This window comes from Protomyctophum parallelum (assembly GCF_964188405.1).
Source record: "Protomyctophum parallelum genome assembly, chromosome: 1".
NCBI classification, from domain to species: Eukaryota; Metazoa; Chordata; class Actinopteri; order Myctophiformes; family Myctophidae; genus Protomyctophum; species Protomyctophum parallelum.
Window position 1 is genome coordinate 76,845,315 of NC_139697.1, and position 22,043 is coordinate 76,867,357.

The window sequence follows — 22,043 nt, forward strand, 5'->3', positions numbered from 1 at the left end:
ACAACTGAGTCCTGTGAAGTTTTTCTACTCAAGGGAATATACACGAGTATGGAAAAGGTGTCGCTGAGCATCAACCACTCACAGCTTTGTTGACAGCATTCCTCAGGGCTCTCTACCCTCCTACTAGGTCTGCTCCTTTTGTCCCTCTATAGTCTATACCAAATCTCGTCACGGAAAATAGCTGATCGACGAGCTCAAAACTTTGTGATCTTGTGGATCTGCCAAATGTTCACCCCAGAAAAGGGATAGTAGGGTTCAAGTCCGCAATTAAACAGACAGTTGATCTGTATGTAGCTGGTCACTCAAAAAAATAACAAACAGCTGATTTACAAGCTCACAACAACATCTCCGACTCCAACCCCAACCCCTAAATTCATAATCCTAACCTAAAAAAAGAATCCCCTTCAGACACACTTACCGGTACATTCATAATAAACCTAAAAGGCTATACAAAAGTTGATCAGTTGGCATTAATCAAGACACCAAAGTTCCAATAAATTACCAATGGCCCATCATTCACATGAAATATAATAGTATTTTTCTTTCTCTTTTTTTGTACTGAGTGTCATGGATGAAACCATTATTTAGAGGGGTACCCTGAGCCAAAAATGTTTGCGAACCTCTACATTGGTACAGTACATACGTATGAGGTATACAGGCACACCTCCTGCACTCAGGAGCACCTGCAGGATTCAGGGACAGATATACCTCACTAGTCACTACTATTATTTTATGAATTATAGTGATATAAATGTAATTCTTTTAGGTCTACTACATTATCTGGTTTTGTCCATTGACATTTGTTTGTGTGGCACAGCACATCATTAGTGATAGTGATTAATTAGTCCCGTCCACAAGCCAGGTTTTCCTTATATGGAAACAAAACATTTTGAAATTAAGTTTTAGATTATCACTGTTACACACTGACAATAGGCCTATAGGGTCCCAGATTATCTTTTTGTTTTTCTCTCTAATTACAGTAATAGGTCTCATTATTTAGGAGGTAGTCAAGATTAAGAATACCCGAGATACTGTATTAAAGTAGGTAATGTTTGTAGTGAGTAAGACAATTTGAGTTCAGCCATTATTTTTGCTCTGCATTCCAATAATGTCAACGCTTAAATTGTGTAATATACTACAGTGTAATAATATAACCTTCATCTTCAGTTTTAATTCAGCAGAACTTGAAAATGAGATTAATTAGCCCGATGAACACAGGTTTTTGTTTACAAGCAGCGTTCCCTAGTGATGACATCATGAAGGGTGCTTATTAGAAAGGATCCCAGGAGTCAGAGAGCAAAGACAGTCCTTCATTCTGGGGTCACCATACCCTTTAGAAAGATAAACAAATCCTGAGGGATTACTAGGCACTTCACATGACCTCTTGCTACAGTAGTTTATATATATATATATATATATATATATATAGAGAGAGAGAGAGAGAGAGAGAGAGAGAGAGAGAGAGAGAGAGAGATCCCCCCCCTTCTTTTGTCTAAGTTGGAGAACATTTTCATATTGATGTGTGGCTTTCGGAAGAGGGAAGCTTTGGATTTCAGTTATGACCTTTCCAATGACCTTTCTCAGAACTGTCCCCCAAGCTTCTAGAGATACCCCTTGTAAAATATAATTCAAGAGTATTTGACTTTAAAAAATACTCAGGTATTAAGTATAAATTACAAAATTAAAATGTATTTTTAAATACCAATGCATTGATGTAGGCTATTGATATTGTTGTTGTTTTAATTGTAAAGATTTTCCACACATTTACAAAATAATCTCAATAATAGTGAAAATAGCTAGCAGATCCACAGACATGGTATTTTTCACTATATTAAAAGTAGGCCTACAACATTTCTCTTTTAAATGTAGTAGAGTGAAGTATCCAAAAATGCTAATACTAAGTAAATGTACTTCATTACTGTCCACCACTGGATATAATTAAAAAAAAAGGCTTTCCTCTTCTTCTATTAACTAGTCAACTAGAAAACTAGTTGATAGAACCATTCTCATCATCACGGAACTGTTAAGGCTTGACATCATGGTTGGTAGAACTTATTTTAAGGTTACACTAAGTCCGTTAGTCAATTATGCCCCCCTACAACTTGCATGGTTTGTTCGTTCGTTCACTTCGTTGTGAACTTGGAAGCGAGTTGTTATGAAAGCAACTAAAATCTAAATGACAACAGGCCAGACAGCTTAACCTCTGCAACGCAAGGTACGTTGAATACTAGCTTATGTAGCCGTCTGCTTGTTTTGTTTGCACATATCGCCATTTCGGCACAAGTTAACAAATGCTAACTTAATCATTCTTAATGCAGATATGCTGTGTGTGTATCGAGCGTCAGTGACCTAGCTCTGAAACTAGCCCCTTTCGGGACCCTCCATAAAGCTTTTCTGAAATTTGGACGAGTTTTATGTAGGGTCCCTGTTCATGACTATATTTTCGTATGGGAATTCTGGAACGCGGACGTAAATATTCTCTCTGAGATCGTATCTGCGGCGTTTGACGTCCTTTTTTTGTATGTGTTATTCTGAATTCGTGAACTTTAAGTACCTATACATCCCGCTGCGAATATCTCCTGTGGCGCGGAAGCCGTTAAGTATTTTTAATCTTTGTTTGACCGATTTGGTCGCTTTATTTCCTCTTGTTTGTTTACCGTTTATTGTACCGCCGGTGTGCGGTTGGCTTGTGCCGGCTACGTCCTAGCCCTCCAAGCAGAACCCAAATGCTACTGAAGTTTCTGACATTTGTTCGACCCAGTGCATTGGGTCCTGTTCCACGTCGTCCATGCCACCTGATTAAAACATTTACTGGCTCATGTTTACATGTTTACCGCCTCCCCGCGCTCTTTGACGATATTCTTCAGTATGAGGCTTTCTGAATATGTAAAGTATAAGTACCCATACATGCCGCTGCGAATATCTCCTGTGGCGCGGAAGCCGTTAAGTATTTTTAATATATGTTTGCCCGATTTGGAAGCTTGGATTCTTCTTTTCCTTCCTTGTTTATTGACACCTCATTGTACCGCCTATCTGGCTAGCTAGTGGCGCTATAGCTATGACACAGCAGATCAGAGGCAGGGACGTAGCCTCACAAGCCAACCGCACACCGGGAGGCGGTACAATAAACGGTAAACAAACAAGAAGAAATAAAGCGACCAAATCGGTCAAACAAAGATTAAAAATACTTAACGGCTTCCGCGCCACAGGAGATATTCGCAGCTGGATGTATAGCTACTTAAAGTTACCGAATTCAGAATAACTCAAGGAAAATAATGGCGTCACATGCCGCGGGTCCTATTTTAGAGAGAATCTCCACTTCCGCATATAGGAATTTCCATACGAAAATACAGTAGTGAGCAGGGACCCAACGTAAAACTCAACAAAATATCATAAAAGTTTTACGTAGGGTCCCGAAAGGGGCTAGCTACGTCCCTGCCTCTGATCTGCTCTGTCATAGCTATAGCGCCACTAGCTAGCCAGATAGGCGGTACAATGAGGTGTCAATAAACAAGGAAGGAAGAGAAGAATCAAAGCGACCAAATCGGTCAAACAAAGATTAAAAATACTTAACGGCTTCCGCGCCACAGGAGATATTCGCAGCGGCATGTATGGGTACTTATACTTCACATATTCAGAAACCCTCACACGAAAAAATGTCGTCAAAGAGCGCAGACAGGCCATAAACACGTTGTTTATGTTTTATGTAGTCTGCGTACCAGGTGGCAGGATACTGCTGCAACAGGACGCAATGCTCTGTGTCGTCAAAAAGTCAGAAACTTCAGTAGCATTGGGTCCTGCTTGGAGGGCTAGCTCTGAAACATGACTGCCAAAATAGTCCACTTGCCAGAATGTGAACCCAGACCATATGATGTTGAGTACACCAAAGTTTTATGTTATAAATGTTGAGTATGGGTCCCCAGCATGTAGAAACTGCCGGATGCTAACTTGCATATGTTGAGCAATTTTCATAATTGGCAATATGTGACCATACCATTAACAACCTATAAGTTGTTAATTGAATCCCCCACCCACCCCTGTTCCCCCTCACTGTATATGTTTCTTTTCCCTTTTTACCTCCTATGATGATTTCCTTTTGACTATATAGTTGTGTATATTCGTACGTCTCTAAATGTTTTTATGAATTGTAGATGGTGGGCCCTCTATTGTAAACAAGTGCAATGCTTTATGGTGTCATCCACTCACTGTTAACAGTTTTTGTATTGAGTTGTACTTGAAATGTACTGTAATTCTGCAAACTGTTAATCAATCAATCAATCAATCAATAAGGGAGGGGGGGATCAACTTTTCATCATGCTTTAAGTAGCATGTGACGTGCTGAATCCATTCCAAGCATTGGTTTTGCACAAAAACACTCCTTGGGCTAAAAACGGGCCATATGGCAATGGCCGTTTTTTTTTAACACCAATGAGTGTTTAAAAAAAAAAAAAACTAAAAAAAAACTAATGCTTGGAATGGATTCAGTATAATAAAAACCTCCTAGTTTGACATGTCACTTGCTACATAAAGCATGATGATTTTTTTTATGTTTTGCCTTCTATAGGTTGTTACTGGTATGGTCACATTATGCCAATTATGAAAATTGCTCAACATATGCAAGTTAGCATCCGGCAGTTTCTACATGGTGGGCAGTGGGCACCCATACTGAACATTTCTAACATAAAACCTTTTGGGTACTCAACATGTCTGGGTTCACAACGGGGCTCTATGGACTGGCAAGTAGACTAAAGGCCTATTCATAGTCTGGATTTTCGGTGGTGCGGTGACCACCGCTCGGTGGTGAGCTGACCACCGGAGCTGAAATAACGTTGAGCGGTGGTGAGTAAAAACAGAGAGAAGGGCTGGAGCGGTGGCGGTGGTTTGCTCTTCACCGCGGCTCGTGACATCATGTTGTAGTTCGGTGGTCACCCCACCACCGAAAATCCAGACTATGTATGAGCCTTAAGTATGAGCATCATGTGAACCATGGCTATCAGTCTGAGTGACCCTGTTAAATGGCGACTTCCAAATACGTCTGCCGTCTGGTGATAACATTACTGCTTCTAGGTATTTTTTGCCGTAACTGCAAGCAACTCTTATCTTGGATGCTATCATGCTATAATTTTTATTTTTTAATGTCTGGCATCTAGAGTTCCAATATCTATACCCTAGCTGCAATTTGCAACACTAGATTTCTATGGGATGAATCTAGAGTTGCAACACCCTCAATTGATCCAACCCATTAATCCAAATCGAAATTCCGATTTGCTTGTGTTAAACCACGTCAAACTCACCAACATTGCAGTTGTAGGGCAAGCTTGAATTACCGTATCCTCTTTCAATCTGCAAAGCATTTGTTTAATAAAAATCCACCGTAGGCATGTTGTGATGAGCTAGCTAGTTTCTGCTAAGATTATTATTATTATTATTATTATTATTATTATTATAAAGATTATTATTAAGAAGATTGAAAGAGGATATTTCAAGCTTTCCATACAGCTGCAATGTTGGTGAGTTTAATGTTGTTAAATACAAGCAGATCAGAAATTCGATTTCGATCAATGGGCTGTCAATGGAGGGTATTGTAACTCTAGATTCATCCCATTATAAAATAATCTAGTGTTGCAAATTGCGGCTACCAATGACAGCCCATACATCTAAACAGACAAGTCAGTTCTGATCCTGTTAAACGACATTTCACTAGGAAAGACCAAGCGTGGAATATGGTCGTTTGGCCTCATGGCTCGGCCGGGCCTCATGACATCATGGCTCGGCAAGGCTTACTTACTTATGGGCGAGTCGCATGCGAAGCATGGAGCGTGCGGCATAAACGGCCACAGCATGAAAAGACATTAGGGGAGCCAGCATGGTCATCTAAGGTCATCGCCACATGCAAGCGTGTAGCATGCAGCTTAGATGGCCAGTGGTGGGGGATGCCATTAAAGGTGCCGGCGTGATCATCTAAGGTCATCACCTCACGCAAGCGTGAAGTTTGCGGCTTAGGTGGTCAGGGCACGAATGACATGTGGCGCCGGCGAGAGTGTGGAGCGTGTAGCGTTGCAGCTTAGATGGTCAGGTCGGGGGGAGGATGCCATTAGAGGTGCCGGCATGAACATGGTCATCACTACACACAGTTAACTCACCAACATTGCAGCTGTACGGAAAACTTTATATCAGTGGTGTTTCCAGGAATTACATTTTGGGCAGGCAAGATGTGTTAATTCAATTGTCGTCTCCCCGTGCACAATCGTAGCACTAAAGGTTTTCAAAGAGATATACCTGCCAGACGAGTAGGATACACAAACTGAATTTACATTCCAATTGGTGATTGAGGGTCGCGCTCTACCGCAACGGACAATCAGTGTCCACTAATATTTCTCAGGTCTTGTTTTTGTCGTCTCTTTTTTTCTCATTGTATGGATTCTGGCCAGGCAGAAATGGATTTGGCTCGCCTTATTGTAGATACGCCTCTGGATTATATACTTTGTATCTGACAAGTTTTATTTTATTTATTTATTTGCTTTCACCTTTATTTTATATTTTTTATGGAGGGATAGACAGTAGGCTGACAGGAAATGGGGGGGGGGTTGACAGGCAGTGAAGGCTGTCAGGATCGGGAGTCGATCCCACGGCACACTGACAGACTGGATTACCAGCCAAGGTGCCTGGACCGCTGAGCCACGGCCCAGGCTTCTTTAAACCATAGATAGACATGTTATGAGACTTTCCGTCAATAATAAATTCCATTCATGCGATTCTAGTCTGATTGCGCTTTCATTTCATGTCATCCAGTCACAAACTAAATTTTTGGGCACGGAGGAATTGTGACGTCATCATGACGACAGGAGTAAATGCAGCGGTATAAAACATATTGGTTGAATTGCCCTGTTAGGCAACCACACTGTCTTAATTTAATCTTTAATAATTGTGTTGTTTAATCACAGGCATAGAAACGGGCATACCCATATTTGCATTATGGCATCGCCATCGCCATCACCTCATAATCGCAGCAGGAATGAGGAGGAAGAAGATGACCCTGTGGATCGAATGATCTCGCGCACCGGCTGCGCTGAGCTGCACTACACGCTGCAGGAGTGCATGGCAGAACACCAGGACTGGAGGAAATGCCAGGAGCAGGTCAAGACCTTGAAAGACTGCATGATGGCGTTCCAGAAGTCACGAGAAGAACAGCTGCTAAAGCAGCGGCAGACCGCCACAGAGTAAAAGGTAAATGGTGTATTTATATAGCACCTTGGCAAGGTGTTTTACAATGATTGTGTATTACATTCATATACCTATGGCGGAGAAAACCATGCAAGATACCAACCTGTACATCGGGAGCATTTAGGGGTTCAGAGTCTTGCTCAAGAACATTTCAACACTAACTCTGGGGGCCTCCGGGATCTAACTGCTGACGTACTGTTGCCATGCCGCCACTCTCCCCCTGATCCACTGCCGCCCCTGGACACAACATAGTATGAAAATAAAGATGGTTGTGTTAACTTGTGTATCAAAATACAGAAGGCGAAGTAGCTATCCTTCATGCTGTTCGACTTGTATGAATGAATGCACCGAAATGTTCTTGGATATTAAACTTAAATAATAAAAATCACACCCGTGTGAAGTGAGGGCCGCTAATATATTAAAGTCTAACTCATAATAGGTGATGTAATGGTGATGTAAAACAAACATTAAATTCTCTTTAGGGACAAGATGACGTAAATGTTCCCTTCATTGTCAATGGCGTTTTTAAAACAAACATTGAACTAAAAACAAGCACCCCCAGACTCTAAGTGGACAGTGGACTCTTCTTCCTGTTTGACAGACTCGGACCCACAACACAAGATTGTACTTAGTGTCTATTGTACCTAAAACTGTGGATGTGATTTTCATATTTCTGGTGCATTTTACACAGTTGTTGGTACTAGGGCCCTCATTTATCATTGTCAATGGAGTGTAAATTCCATTGTAAGTTTTGGAGTACGTTCACATCGGCACAGCATTTATGAAGTCATCGCAATCAGCTGATCCTTACGTAATTTCGATCGTAGCATTGTGACGGCTGAAATCAACAATGTATGGAAACCATAGTTACATGATGGAAAGCCAATAAAAAAGGTTTCCCCCGATCGCTTCGCTGGCTGTCAATATGTCATGTCCACACTGGAAAGAAACGCCAGTAGGATTATTCCGTGAGGCTACATCCTTTGTCAAGTATAGGCAACATTAATTACATATCACAGTTGCATCGTCATTAATGGAATAAGTTCGTACTTTGTAGGATATTTAATTAACCCATTCTTAAGAAGTGTGCAGTGCACTGGAGGAGTTTGTACAACAACTGTGCTTTTGAAATATCTTAATTGTAACAGAACAACACCAAATCACTGATTTGTCCAATGATCGATTGGACAAATCGATTGCCTGGTGACTGTGGGATTGTCATTTGTGTAGTCATGACATAAATGCCCTATACTTGTTGGTTTTTCATTGAAATGTAATGAATAAATGTTTCAGTTTTCACTTCAGATATACAGTAGTTTGCTTGATTTATTATTATTTTTATTTATTTTCAGTATGTCCCTACACAATGGCAGCCTTGCATGCACCTGTGTTGTGGGTTTATATTTTATTTAAAAAAAATCACACTCGTGTGAAGTGAGGGGTGCCTGGTAATGTTGAAATGTAGCATAATTCTGACTTTTATTGTCTCTTATTATGTATGTGTGACTGTGTCAGTGTGTCAGTCTGTGAATAACGAAGGAGTTGCACACCCAGTGCAAACAATTTGTGCTCGTGTCTGGCCCCAGTCATGATACGCTGCAGTACCTATGCTATGATTGGCACTTGGGATTTCCCTCTCGGTTCTGGGGCTTGTGTTGGTCAGATCGGAATGAAACTTTAGCACTTTTTTATCTCGGTTCTGATAAGAACTGGCTATGGCAATTAGACAACATGCTTATACTGTACCACCACATGCTTTTTTTTTTTTTTTTTACCTATGTTGCCAAAACACGTCAGTTCACACATCTAACAAAACAGCTACTTTGCAAGATTCCCCCACAGCGGCTGTCTGGTGCTGAAAGGATAGCGACCAAGGACACATACTGAGAAAAAAGAGGGAAGGGAAATAAAGCGTGCATACTGCGTATGTGCTTGTCAGGTGTTGAATGGTTTGCCTGAGATTGTTAAACAGTGTATACATTTATTGCAATTCAAAAGATTATACTGGTGGAGTGAGTCATTGGTTTATTGACCAAACTTGTTATTGATCAAATGTGCACATTATGATATAGTACTTTATTGTCAGTTCACAGTTTCACACTGAAATTTGTCTTGTGACCCAGCAGCCAAGTATGCAGAACACATACACATTTACAGTACACATTTGACATAACACAAAGAAGAAAACTATTTTACATACATAAAGACATGAAGACAAAAGCAATGTCCACTGCCTAGATTACTCCATGGCAACTACAACTCCTGATTAAGCCCCTGTTGACTGGTGGACAAAGGACCTCTTTAGTATGACCTTATTGTATGCTGGTACACCATTTCTCCTTCCTGAAAGTAGCAACCTATGTTCTCCATACAACACATGGTTAGTATTCGAGGTGATATTCCTTGCTAACCTTAGGATGTTTTAATCATATGTGAATGTATAAAGTTTCTGAAGTGGTTGTCCAACAATCTTTGAACAAATGTTCAGTTGTTGCAGCAGTTGTGACGTTACCAGGTGGTACTACAGTACTGAAGAACATCATAAGTGAAGAACAAAAGAAGAATCCGTCTACTAGCACCGAAGGATCTTAGATGGTGAAGGAAGTAGATTATTTGTTTTCTTACACACTGAATCAATCTGATCTTTCCATGACAACGGATGGTCTATTATGGATTTTGGTTTTTGTTTTATTATGTTTATGTTCTTCATATGTTCTTACTTGTTAAAAAGTAATACATGTAATTAAAAGCATAGGCACTGCTGCACTAATAAGCTATACAAGCTTCTGCCTATACCTTTTCGATCAGGCTAAAAGAAAAAGCTTGTTTTAATGATTCACTCTGCATTGTTCAAAGAGTATCAAAATAAACCATTCATTATTCAAATAGTAAAAGCATAATTCAGTAACGACTTACTAAGATGCAGAACTCTACAATGTCCCTCTCCATTTAGCTAAAGGCCTTAACAGATGAGGCCTACAGTACAACAAAGTGGTTCCTATGATCACTGAATAATACCTGGAAGACTAATTATATATTTTAGAGTGTGATACATTTGGACTAATTGGCTATCCTGTGCTCTCCTGGGTTAGTGTATAGGATGTTTTCTTCTTTTCAACATAATTAGAGGACCGTCCTTTATCTCTTGTGGCAGCCAAGTAGAAAGCCTATATATTCAGAATCGATGGATTTAGGTTAGAAACAAAGGCAACTAATTGGACTGCTAACATCACAGGTGAGCTACATTCACATTGTTTTGGCATCCAGGTTTTTGTTGTTTAATTATCCAGAAAGATAATTGTGCATTAAGTGTAAATGTTGAGGTATCTTGGTAGTAGCTATTTAATAATATTTCCCCCTGTTCTTTTTTCCAAGGTTGGAGAACATTTTCATATTGATGCATGTCTTTCGGAAGAGAGAAGCTCTTCAGTTATGACCTTTCCCATGACCTTTCTCAGGACTGTGGTTAATGACTCACTTATCATTCACCCCCCAGGCTTCTACATCGTTGGGTTTGAAACTCTGCCTTTCATTAATGTCTACTTTATTTTTCTAGCATTTGTCTATGTGGTTACCGTCCTGTCCAATAGTCTGTTGATCTACATAATTGCATTTAATCACTGTTTACAAACACCAAAGTTTTTGGCTGTTGGCAACCTTGCGTTAATCGATTTAATCATGAACACATGCACTATTCCAAGTATGATTAAGATATTTCTCGCCAAGGATAATTTTGTGGCATTTGATTTATGCATGGTGCAGATGTTCATTTACTACACGTTTGTGTCGCTTGAATCCTTTGCTCTTGCTGTGCTTGCCTATGACCGGTTGATCGCAATATGTTTCCCCCTGCGTCAGCACGCCATCAACACAATGAGAAGCATGTCTTGTATCGTCGCGTTGATCTGGTCTCTTTGTCTGGGGACAACAACATTTTCTACCACAATCATGACAAGACTATCCTTTTGCAAGTCCGTCAAGGTGTTCAGCTATTTCTGTGACTATGCACCTGTGTTTAGGCTTGCTTGTAATGATTACACACTGCACTGGACTGTTGCTTCAACTCTGAGTTTAGTGTTCCTTATTGGACCCTTTATTATAATTGTGCTGTCATATACTGCCATACTGGTGACTGTGTTCAGGATGAAATCGTTGGACAATCGGGCTAAAGCTCTGGCTACCTGCATTGAGCATCTCATCCTTGTTGCAGTGTTTTACGTTCCAATTTTCACCATTTTTTTAATTGGTTTTTATCTTGGAATAATAGACCCAGACCAGCGCGTTTTGAGTCTATCGCTTTCCTCGTGCATTCCTCCTTGCCTTAACCCCATCGTATACTCTTTGAAAACGAAAGAGATCAAGATCAGGGTTCTTAAACTTGGCAGAGAACGAAAAATTGTCGCCAAGCCTGTTAAAATGTGTGGAAGGATTTTAAACTCTGAGTCAGTATGATGCAGGGCTTCTTTTTCTTTTTTTTACTACATGAAACCATAATATGGTTTCAAGTTTGTGTCGCATCAATTGCAGAAAATAATTGTATTCATTTCATCATAAGTCTTCCTGTCAGTGTATGTGGGTTTTTATTTAAAACCTTAAATTAATATCAGCAAAGTTCATTCATGGAAAAATGAAGTGTGTGTGTGTGTGTGTGTGTGTGTGTGTGTGTGTGTGTGTGTGTGTGTGTGTGTGTGTGTGTGTGTGTGTGGGTGTGTGGGTGTGTGGGTGTGTGGGTGTGTGGGATTTGCCTTACATGCAGGCAATTTACATGAATTGATGTACACTGTTGTAAAAGTAAACTGCAAGCTTGAGGCTAATCTACAGACCATCTCTGGTACAGTATGTCATTAAACTATGTCATTCTATTTGGTATTTCTTTATTGAATGAATTTCTTTATTGAATGATGCGACTAATTTGTCATCCAAGTGGTGGTGAAATATTCCAAAATCACGTTAGAGTGTTTTCTGATCATGTTAATCAAATTTATTTATATAGCACATTTCAAAAAAACAACTCTCATTGTACCACAGTGCTTTACAGGTCAGAATAGACAGAAAAACAGAACAGTGAACACATGCACAGACATAGGCTGAAAGCAACACGGCAAACCCTTCTTAAAATCATAATATCTTCTGGTTGTTTGTTATTCTGAAGAAATGGTGTTGAACATGAACAATGTTGGTGTATTTATGAGATTCGATTGGGTGGTATTATGTTTTAAAACATATTTACATGTAAAGAGCGTCAGAAAGGGCTCATTCATTACATTTCAACCCGGTAACCCAGTCACAATGACATCTCTTATGTCATGTGTTCTTGTTCTGTCTCTGCATGCCTGACTAGTGGCTCCAATTCCAATATGGTTCAGCTCACATTACCTCTAAACATCCAACAGGGATGTTGGACTATATGTTTTCGTTAGCCATGCACTGTCACTGACTACATCAAAGTACTTGTTTTAGAGTGCTGCTGATCAGGTCAGATTTAGTTGGTCCTTTAGTTGGAAAATCTGCTTTATTATGTATACAACCTTGGGGACAAATCCAGTGTGAGATTGTCACATCAGCTTGATGAGATCCACATATGAGCCAATTTAGCTGTTGTAGCAGAGTGGATCACAACCTCAGCCCAGAGTAAAAGGAGTTCTCTTAGGCTTAGTGGTTAAGATGTTTGGCTAAACATGTGGGAGACCTGGGTTCAAATCCAGGGCGTTACACTGTCATTCAGACCTGTCATTCGATATGGTAGAAGACTCGTCATCTTTCTTTTCTAGTGCAGCATCCTCCTTTCCAGACATATCCGTAACAATAATCACAAAGAAGGAACCACGGAGCCAAGCTTTTCTCAGACCTTTAATTGCTTTTGTGATAGCTGTTTTAATATAGGATTAAAAGAATCCCCACAAATGCCCCAGGTGCCCCAATGCAAGCATACTGTGTAATGTACACAGCATGCACCTGGATACATGATTATAGGTTTAGATTATATATGTACTAAATTGTATAGGGAGCACACACACTATGTAGTCATGTAAAATAGTAACAAGCTACTGTATGAGAAATGTGTACAAAAGTCAGGCCTTCACGTTTTATTGCTTTTGTTTTATATTATTCGAAAACCTGAAAAAAATATAAAATCTTCAAACTTAAAATGTGATAGGTCAAAAAGTATCACAATATAATATGATATATCAAAAGATAAATCGCTAAAATCAAGTCCTAAGATATGATGGATGAATTAAATGTAGGCCGTTTAAAGCATGTTAAAGTTGGACTGGAAAAAGGTGGAATTCTCAACATCTTCCCCATGAACACAAACACATCTATCATTAACATTTCCTCATAATTTCCTGTGACAACATATAACACATTTTGCAATTGTTGTACCTGAATTAAACTTTGTGGTTAAAATAAAATGGCTCTACAGTCACATAGAAATCATTGCTATATAGAGTGTAGCCTACTTTGTAATTGTTTAGTAACAGGATCGAGTCTCCAGGTCTTTAGTGAACAGGTACATTTTCAAGTTGGGGTAACAATTGCATCCTATCGGGAGAGAGAACTCCTAGGATACAGGATAAATAAGTGAAATTAGAAGTGATGAAAGAGAATTGGCAGATATATTGGAACGCTAACACTATAAAACTAAAGCTGATACTATACTCTCTCCAGGATTGGATGAAATTGGTGTCCCATCTGAAAATGTATTTTCTGTTCTCTAAAGAGAGATAGGACGACACCTGTTACTGAACAAACACTAGTCTATAGCATTGATTACTGTCTGAATATAGTGCGTTAATTTATTAACACATTTTCTTTTTCATAAACAAATCAACTACTGCACATCACCTTTAAGCTATAACATGAAATAAATAAGTTGTTTCTGTGTACATTGCAGTGACAATTGTCAAATTAAACTGATATTAGAGTGTGCATAGAGGGGCTTCCTTGAGCTGAAGACTTACTGTAGGTTTTTATAGTGGATGGGCAAAAATATTGTCATACAGGTATTTCACCACAAGATGGGGGTATCAACTAACCTAACTGGTTCCTGGTGCAATGCATTGTACTGTTAGGCTAGTAGGCCACTAAAGGCCAGTCAATCTCACTATTATTAAGAGGAATGGAAAAAGTAATTGAAAAAAACACAGCCCACTCATAGGAGGGCAGTATGAGTCACCAGAACCAAGGACAGTGTTTTCGGTGTATCTATCATGGTTAACATGGAGTTAGATCTATAGATAGATAACTTTATTGTCATTCAGCAGATACATAAAATGCATAAGAGAACGAAATGTCGTTTCACTGGCTTTTAGTATGCTAGTTAAAAGATAACTAATATACTATTAAAATCTCAAATCCACTTTTAAAAACAAATACATTAAAAAGCACCATTAGTTCATAGAGAGACAGATATTGCACAACAGGAGTCCTTATAGCAGCATATGGGGGGAAAAGGTTAGGGGGTATTGCACTTGTTCAAAGGTCTAATGGCTTGGGGGAAAAAGCTCTTGGAAAACCTTGCTGTTTTACTTCCAATGCTTTATACCTTCTGCCAGAAGGCAACAGAGTAAACAGTCCCTGGTGTGGGTGGGTGGGGTCATTCCTGATGATGTTGGCCCTAGACAGGGCACACAGGTTGTGTGCAGTGTCCTTGATGGAAGGCAGTGATGTCCTGATGATTTTCTCTGCTGTCCTCACTACTCTCTGTACTGTTTTCCAGTCTGCTTCATTGCAGCTTCCAGACCAGACAGAGATGCAGTTTGTCAGGATGCTCTCTATAGTGCCTCTGTAGAAAGTAGTGAGGATGGGAGCGGGGAGTTGGGCTCTTCTCATCCGGCGCAGAAAGAACAGCCGTTTCTGGGCTCTCTTCACAAGAGAGGATGTGTTTGAGGACCATGACAGACTGTCTGTGATCTGTACCCGCAGGAACATAGTGCTGCTCACTACCTCCACTGCAGTGTCCTCTATGAGGAGTGGTGAGTGGCTGCACTGATTCTTTCTAAAGTCAACAATGACCTCTTTTGTCTTGTTGACATTCAGGACCAGGTTGTTTGTGTTGCACCAGCCCACCAGCTTTCTCACTTCTTCCTTGTAGGCCATCTCGTTGTCGTCCTTCATGAGGACCACAAGTGTGGTGTCGTCCGCGTACTTCACCATATGATTGGTACTGAACCTGGCACAGCAGTCATGGGTCATCAAGGTGAACAGCAGTGGACTCAAGACACAGTGCTGGGGAGAGCCAGTGCTCAGGGAGATGACGCTGGAGTTGTTATTTCCGACTCGGACAGATTGAGGTCTGTTCGTTAGGAAGTCCAGCAGCCAGTTACAAGGGAGTGCCCAGACTCAGGGGAAACAGTTTGTCGACCAGTTGCTAGGGTATAATAGTGTTAAATGCTGAACTGAAATCTAGAAACAGCATATACGTACACTGGTGTTCTTACCCTCTAGATGGGCCAGGCTCCGATGTAGAACAGAGGCAATAGAATCCTCTGTGGAGCGATTAGCACGGTAGGCAAACTGGAACGGGTCGAATGTGGGGGGGGGAGTCTGGAAATGATGTGAGCCTTCACTAGCCCCTCAAAGCACTGAGTCATTGAGAGATGTTATTGTGGGCATTTTTGGCACTGGTATTATTGTAGCAGCTTTGAAACATGAAGGGACGACAGCCTGGTTTAGTGACATATTGAAGACGTCCGTGAGAACCGGGGCCAGCTGATCCGCACATCCCTTTAGCACCCGACCTGAAATCTTGTCGGGGCCTGATGCCTTCCGGGCGTTGATGCCTCTCAGCGTCCTCCGCACATCATGCACATCCAGACCAAGTACCTTCTCATCTGGAATAGGAATAGTTTTCCTTGCAGGGATGTTATTTGTGGCTTAAAAACGTGCAAAATAATAGTTCAGCTCATTGAGGAAGTCCTCATTGTCCTCACAGGGTGATGGAGCCCCCTTGTAGCCTGTGATAGACTGAATGCCCTGCCACATGCGCCGGGAGTCCGTAGAGTCCTGGAAGAAACCTTGTATTTTCCGACTATAGGCACGCTGTGCGACTCTGATAGCAGCTTCAGGTTGGCTCTTGCTGTTCTGAAGTTGGAAGTTACAATGGGTTTGTAAGTGCATAGTAAATAAATAAGTAAATGGTGCATTTATATAGCGCCTTTATCCAAGGCACTTTACATAGATTGTGCATTACATTCACACACACATTCATACACCGATGGCAGGGGAATCCATTCAAGGCACCAACCAGCACATCAGGAGCAATTAGGGGTTCAGAGTCTTGCTCAAGGACACTTAGACACCAACTCTGGGGGAGCAACCACCTTGTGGTTACCATCCGGCCACTCCACCCCTGACCACCGCCGCCCCGTGTCCGATCAGATAGATTGGCTATTTTGAAATCTAAATCTACAAATGACCAGTAACTAAAATGTTCATATAATTGTAAGTAAAAGTAAAAGTAAAAGTACAATATAAAAGTACAATATTGTCCCCTGAGATGTAGTGGGTAGAAGTATTGAAAATTATAAGTACTGCCTAGAAATTGCAATTAAGTACAGTACCAATGAGTACATGAACTTAGTTAATTTACACCACTGAGTGTTGCATCATAATGCAGAAACTGTAATGCAAAGTGGCAAACATCTGTCATCAGAGACCTAATTATCCCTGTAGCAATGTGTTTACACATGGACTTTAGGCTCAAGGGACTATAGCTGGTTCGGAACATGACACACAGTCAACTAAAACACAAGGATGATAAACTTGTGCAATCAAGTTGATATTGTTTATTGTTCTTTGTTTTGATATCAACTTATGTACCTATTCCCTATAGCCTTTGGTGTAGCGCCTCTCTACATACACCTTACACAGGATCCTGTGGTTCTGACCCGTCTCAACACCGCACATTACTGTGTGTGTGTGTGTGTGTGTGTGTGTGTGTGTGTGTGTGTGTGTGTGTGTGTGTGTGTGTGTGTGTGTGTGTGTGTGTGTGTGTGTGTGTGTGTGTGTGTGTGTGTGTGTGTGTGTGTGTGTGTGTGTGTGTGTGTGTGTGTGTGTGTGTGTGTGTGTGTGTGTGTGTGTGTACTGTGATGAAAATAGAAGATCGACAAGCTGACTACAATTCCCATAATGCTTTGGTGCACTGCTCCTCCTTGTGGATAGGGGGAGGGCTGTCTTACTGAGACAACATGTATTTCAGGAACTAAGTGAGCCGAGTGTCCATGACATCATAGACACTGCTAAGATCTAAAATGTCTAAAACCACATATTACACGCATAAAGACCCACAGGAAAGTGTTTTGAATCTTCTAAACCATATATTTTTTGCAAAAAGGGTGAAGTTTCCCTTTAACTTAATCAGTCAGTGATTTCATTCATTATCGCCGGTTGTGGGTTTCTGAACAGTCCATAGCCCTCGTATGAGTAATGAGACACAGACCGAGTAGAAAATAATTCAATTATTTCAACATAACATGAGAACTATAGGACCAATTATATGAAAATAGGTTGAAAATGGGTGAAGTAGTCCTTTATATTTAAGTACACTTTAAAATATGGGTGCCACCGTAGCTTAGGTAGAGAAGCCGTCTTGTTATCAATTTAAAGGTCCCCAGGTTGCATTCTGCATGGCCCCTCTATGTCTATGTGTCAAAGTGCCCTTTTGGCTTCAGTATGATGTAGCAGTGATACAAATGTAGCTTGGTCAATAAGAACCAATATTGAAAATAAATAATGCAAAACTGAAATATCATAAAAATGTAATATCGTGCAATGAGAAATGGTAGTATACTATGTCCATGATATATTGTATTCTCATTGCCTGATGTTTTACTTCCAAAATCCTTTTTGGTGTTTGAATAGAAGAGAATGTTACTGCAGATGTTATTGCAAATGCCAATGTTGTTTGTTTTCTTCATTCAGCACTTTTGTCCAATCCAATTGTAATCATTGCTATTGACTGCTTGTTCAGTAACAGCAGTCCCCCTTAGTGTTAATTTTGTTGACTAAGACTAAAAGACTAAGGTTTTTCAGAAGACTAAATAGGACTAAGTCTAAGACTAAATGCTGTGTTATTGAAAAGACTAAGACTAAAGAAAATAAATCTTTTTTTTTTTAACACTATAGTCTTCCTGTCTTTCCAGCTGTTTAGTGAACAGAAAATACATTTTCAGACCAGGCAACTGGCACTCCCTCTCTCTGATGATTCTCGAGTGTGGTGTTCCTTGGAGTGGTACTGGTAACAGTGGTTGCACCACTCAAAAAAGAGCATAGAAAAGTGGAACTGGAACACTAGCTGATAACTATTTTCTCACTCCTGATTGGATGAAAATGGTATGGTAGGCCTATTTTATAGATTTGATTGATTTTCACAAAAGGAACAATACTCATCTACAACACAGCATATACAACATCTTTCCTAGGAAAGATACAACAGAATATTGTTGTGCGGGTCACGGAGGCCGTATGAGATAACCTCATCGAGTTCACAGCACGTACAGCATACGTAAACGTATAGATCGGCTATTATCGACCCACGGCGGTATAAAAAGTAGAATTCTAAAGACACAACATGAATAAGTCCTCTGCATGTCCCAATTAAGCAGCTTCAAACTTCAATATAAAGGAACTGGATTTATATATAGATTAAAGGAGATGGAGCTTCATTTAACTTCCTTCACCCACATCCTTAGATAGATATATACTTTATTAATCCCTGAGGGGAAATTGAAGTGGTTGCTTGCTTGTGGTTGTCCATCGTGTCCGATGATGACCATCTTCTTCTTCTATGTGTGAGTCTTCTGGTGGCTGAATAGTCCGATCCTGAATCCACATTTACAGACCAGGCATGTAAAAGCAATACCTAGGGGAGCATTCGGTGCAAAGAGGCATGTCCGCAAAGCCGCACGCATGCATACATACATACATACAAAATTGAAATAAAATAAATAAAGTTTCGATGCTTAGATATGGCCATTATTCAGTGAAATGATAATAGCCATTTACTGAAAAGGCAACCCCAAAACATCTTTTAAATAAAGATTAGTTTTTGCCTTTATTGATAGTTATTAGTGAAGACAAACAGGAAAGTGGAAAGTAGAGAAGGGGAGAGACGTGCAGCAAAGGTCTTCATGAACGGGATTCGAACACACAACACACTGTCAGGCTAGAGCCTATGTGGCATGCGCCTGGACCACTTGGTCAGCAGGCGCCCCAAGAAAATGTTTCTTAATTTCAGCAAATAATAATAATCCACAAAGAAGCTTTGTATAATGAAGGACCTACAGAAGGAAAGTTGGCCGATGAGACCAACTGCTATGAATATGAGAGTTACAGTGAAAACCCAAGCAGTGGCAACTACTGCAAACATGTAACCATAATTTGGTAGTGCAGTGGGAAGGTGATAGCCACAAGTCTGTCATAGGATAGTATAATCAGATTAACAGACTGCATTGACACAAATAGGTAGCAGAAAAATAAATAGGACAAGCAATTGACGTATGAGATGTACCTGTGATCAAATAGAAAGGTATCAATCATCTTTGGCACAATACCAGATTGAACACAGCAACATATTTAGGGGTTTTAAGGTTGCAATCAAAGTATATTACAATCATCACCAAAATGTTTCCCAACACAGTCACAATGAAACAAGAGGAAGACATGATAAAACTTCATATTTGGGATACCAAAAAATCCACTAATTATAAAGTATGGCGGCCGCACAAAAGTAACGTTTTTTTCTAAGAGTAGAGTTGAATAAATCCTTGTTAAAGCTTCACTGTCGTGACGCGTCGATGCATTAGTGTATAAGGGAGGTTGGTTATGAGACCAGCTGCTATGAATGTAACGGTTACTGTATTTAAAAGAAGAACAACCCCACCTCCTCCATGAGTTGTTACAGATTAGCACTTTGCTGACCTGCCGTAGGGATTTTGCAATGCCTCCTGCAAAGACAACCCCATCCATACCTGACTGAGGTCAAAGGGCACCTCGACACTGCATGTGGACATGAAACCACAACGAAAAACACTCCTTGGACTAAGAGTGTTTTCCGTGCAAAACTAATTCTTGGAATGGATTCATAATCATGAAAACCCCCTAGTTTGACATGTCATATTCTACTTAAAGTATGATGAAATCTTGCCATATAATGGTTGTCTATAGAGTGTCGCAGTCCCGTCCCCTACCAGGGCCCAGGAAATTATTCCCCCGTTCATTTTCCTCATAGACATTTGAAAAAGTATTTATTTAAAGACCTTTTAAGCCTCGTACAAAGCCAATTCGAGTTGTGAGAAATCATGACAAGAAACTTTTTCAGGCTGAACAAATAATTAGAAGAAGAAAACTCCAGGTTACAACACTTTCTTTCTTGTTTTTCTTCATACAGAACCCAGCGATAGATTTCATCTATGAAACAATTCAAGGCCAACATGTATGGTACATTCGTGTGTTTTGGTGTGGATTTGTGTACTGTGCATCCGCTGGCTGAATAACAGCTAGCTTCTACTCACTGGCACTGCTCATTGTGTTATCAGCATGTGATCACCTCTGCAGGAGGAAAGGAGAGTATGGCGCAAACAAGATTAGGAGAAAGCAGCATGTGGGAGGCTGTGAAGGCAACTTAAGATATCCCTCAGGAGCAATTAGGCAGGTTGGTAATAATTACAGGGTCAAGTACAGTATAATAACTGTGAGTTCTCTAAGACGTTCCAGGGGGCTGTGGATGTGTGTGCGTGCGTGCGTGCGTGTGTGGCCCGTCCGGAGCTCCATAGGAAGCCCCTCATGCAGGGGCAGATATTAGGCTTTTGGTCTTAAATGCTCTGAGTAACTTTACCAGTTACTTTGTAGATTTTGTTAATCATTACAAAAATATATACAACTGCGAAGATGTGTCATGTTGCGATGTAATTGGCTGAGTTTTGCATAACGTTTATGGTACATTTTGAATTCCAGACTTTTACTTGTAGTATTTCCACATTGCAGTATTGATACTTTTACTTTTTTTACTACCACTGAGTTTAAGAGGGAATCCCCAGTTGGCCCAGGGGAGATGTTAGCCTTTTTGGTCTTCAGGTTCCAGACTCTGAGCCACTCTGTTACACATTTAAAACTATTAGAAAGGTCTCTGTGGGAACATCTAAACCTGTCTAATAGCCTATACCCAAGGAGATAATATGATTTCTCATTAATTGAATAATCGTATGTATGTTGACAATAGTGAATCCCCACAGACAGAAGGCCTCAGAGGCACACAGACAAATTACAGCTATTATTAAATTGGAGCTTAATGACAATCTATTTTGTTTATTTGTCACAACATCATAAAAAGTACAACAAATATTATGGTGAACATAGCAAAGCTCACAATGTGTCAAATCATGATCCGTCCTGAGCTTGTATGCTATTTTCACAATTATTTTCAAAACCTCTGGAAAATCTTTGTCTACATTTCAATTCAGCAATGCAGTGATTGTTCATATATAAAAGGTTTTAGGTTTAAGGTCCTAGCTCACATTTGAATACTGGTCTACTGCGTGGGAGACTAAACATACACCTCTCACCGAAGATATTATAACATTTTATTCTCTAAAATATTTTAAAGCAAATAAGCATAAGTAAACCTCAATTCAAAATACTTTACCTTCATGTCTTCCTGATTATTAGCTACTGTAAGTTACTTACTTACCTACTGTACATTTGCGATGGATCATCTGCAAATGCATTTACTTTAATTATTATCAGTATGATTTATATATAAATGGTATATCATTATTTATTTGGCAATGTATATAAATTATTCGAGATAACAAAATGTA

General features: G+C 40.1%; 3 protein-coding genes across 4 annotated transcripts; 2 read left to right on the plus strand and 1 right to left on the minus strand.

Moving 5' to 3' along the window:
• Window positions 1-2,081: 2,081 nt before the first annotated feature.
• Window positions 2,082-10,575, plus strand: coa4 (cytochrome c oxidase assembly factor 4 homolog). 2 transcript variants are annotated; one of them, XM_083783552.1, is made up of 3 exons: window positions 2,082-2,215; window positions 6,945-7,227; window positions 10,379-10,575. In XM_083783552.1, the coding sequence occupies exon 2, from the start codon at window positions 6,976-6,978 to the stop codon at window positions 7,222-7,224; it is 249 nt and encodes an 82-aa protein (XP_083639678.1). In that variant the 5' UTR covers window positions 2,082-2,215; window positions 6,945-6,975; the 3' UTR covers window positions 7,225-7,227; window positions 10,379-10,575. The 2 variants fall into 2 exon arrangements, with proteins under 2 accessions (XP_083639678.1, XP_083639677.1); XM_083783551.1 differs by lacking the exon at window positions 10,379-10,575 and having other exon boundaries at window positions 6,945-8,526.
• Window positions 10,383-11,676, plus strand: or41a3 (odorant receptor, family 41, subfamily A, member 3; the record flags this gene model as incomplete). The annotated part of the gene is made up of 2 exons (XM_083759859.1): window positions 10,383-10,459; window positions 10,600-11,676. The coding sequence occupies exon 2, from the start codon at window positions 10,657-10,659 to the stop codon at window positions 11,674-11,676; it is 1,020 nt and encodes a 339-aa protein (XP_083615985.1). The 5' UTR covers window positions 10,383-10,459; window positions 10,600-10,656.
• A 7,905-nt stretch (window positions 11,677-19,581) lies between these two features.
• Window positions 19,582-21,874, minus strand: LOC310855033 (olfactory receptor 10H3-like; the record flags this gene model as incomplete). The annotated part of the gene is given in 5 exon segments (XM_083759872.1): window positions 19,582-19,778; window positions 19,781-19,869; window positions 19,871-19,971; window positions 19,973-19,990; window positions 21,869-21,874. Coding segments are annotated over 5 exon segments (411 nt in total).
• Window positions 21,875-22,043: the final 169 nt, after the last annotated feature.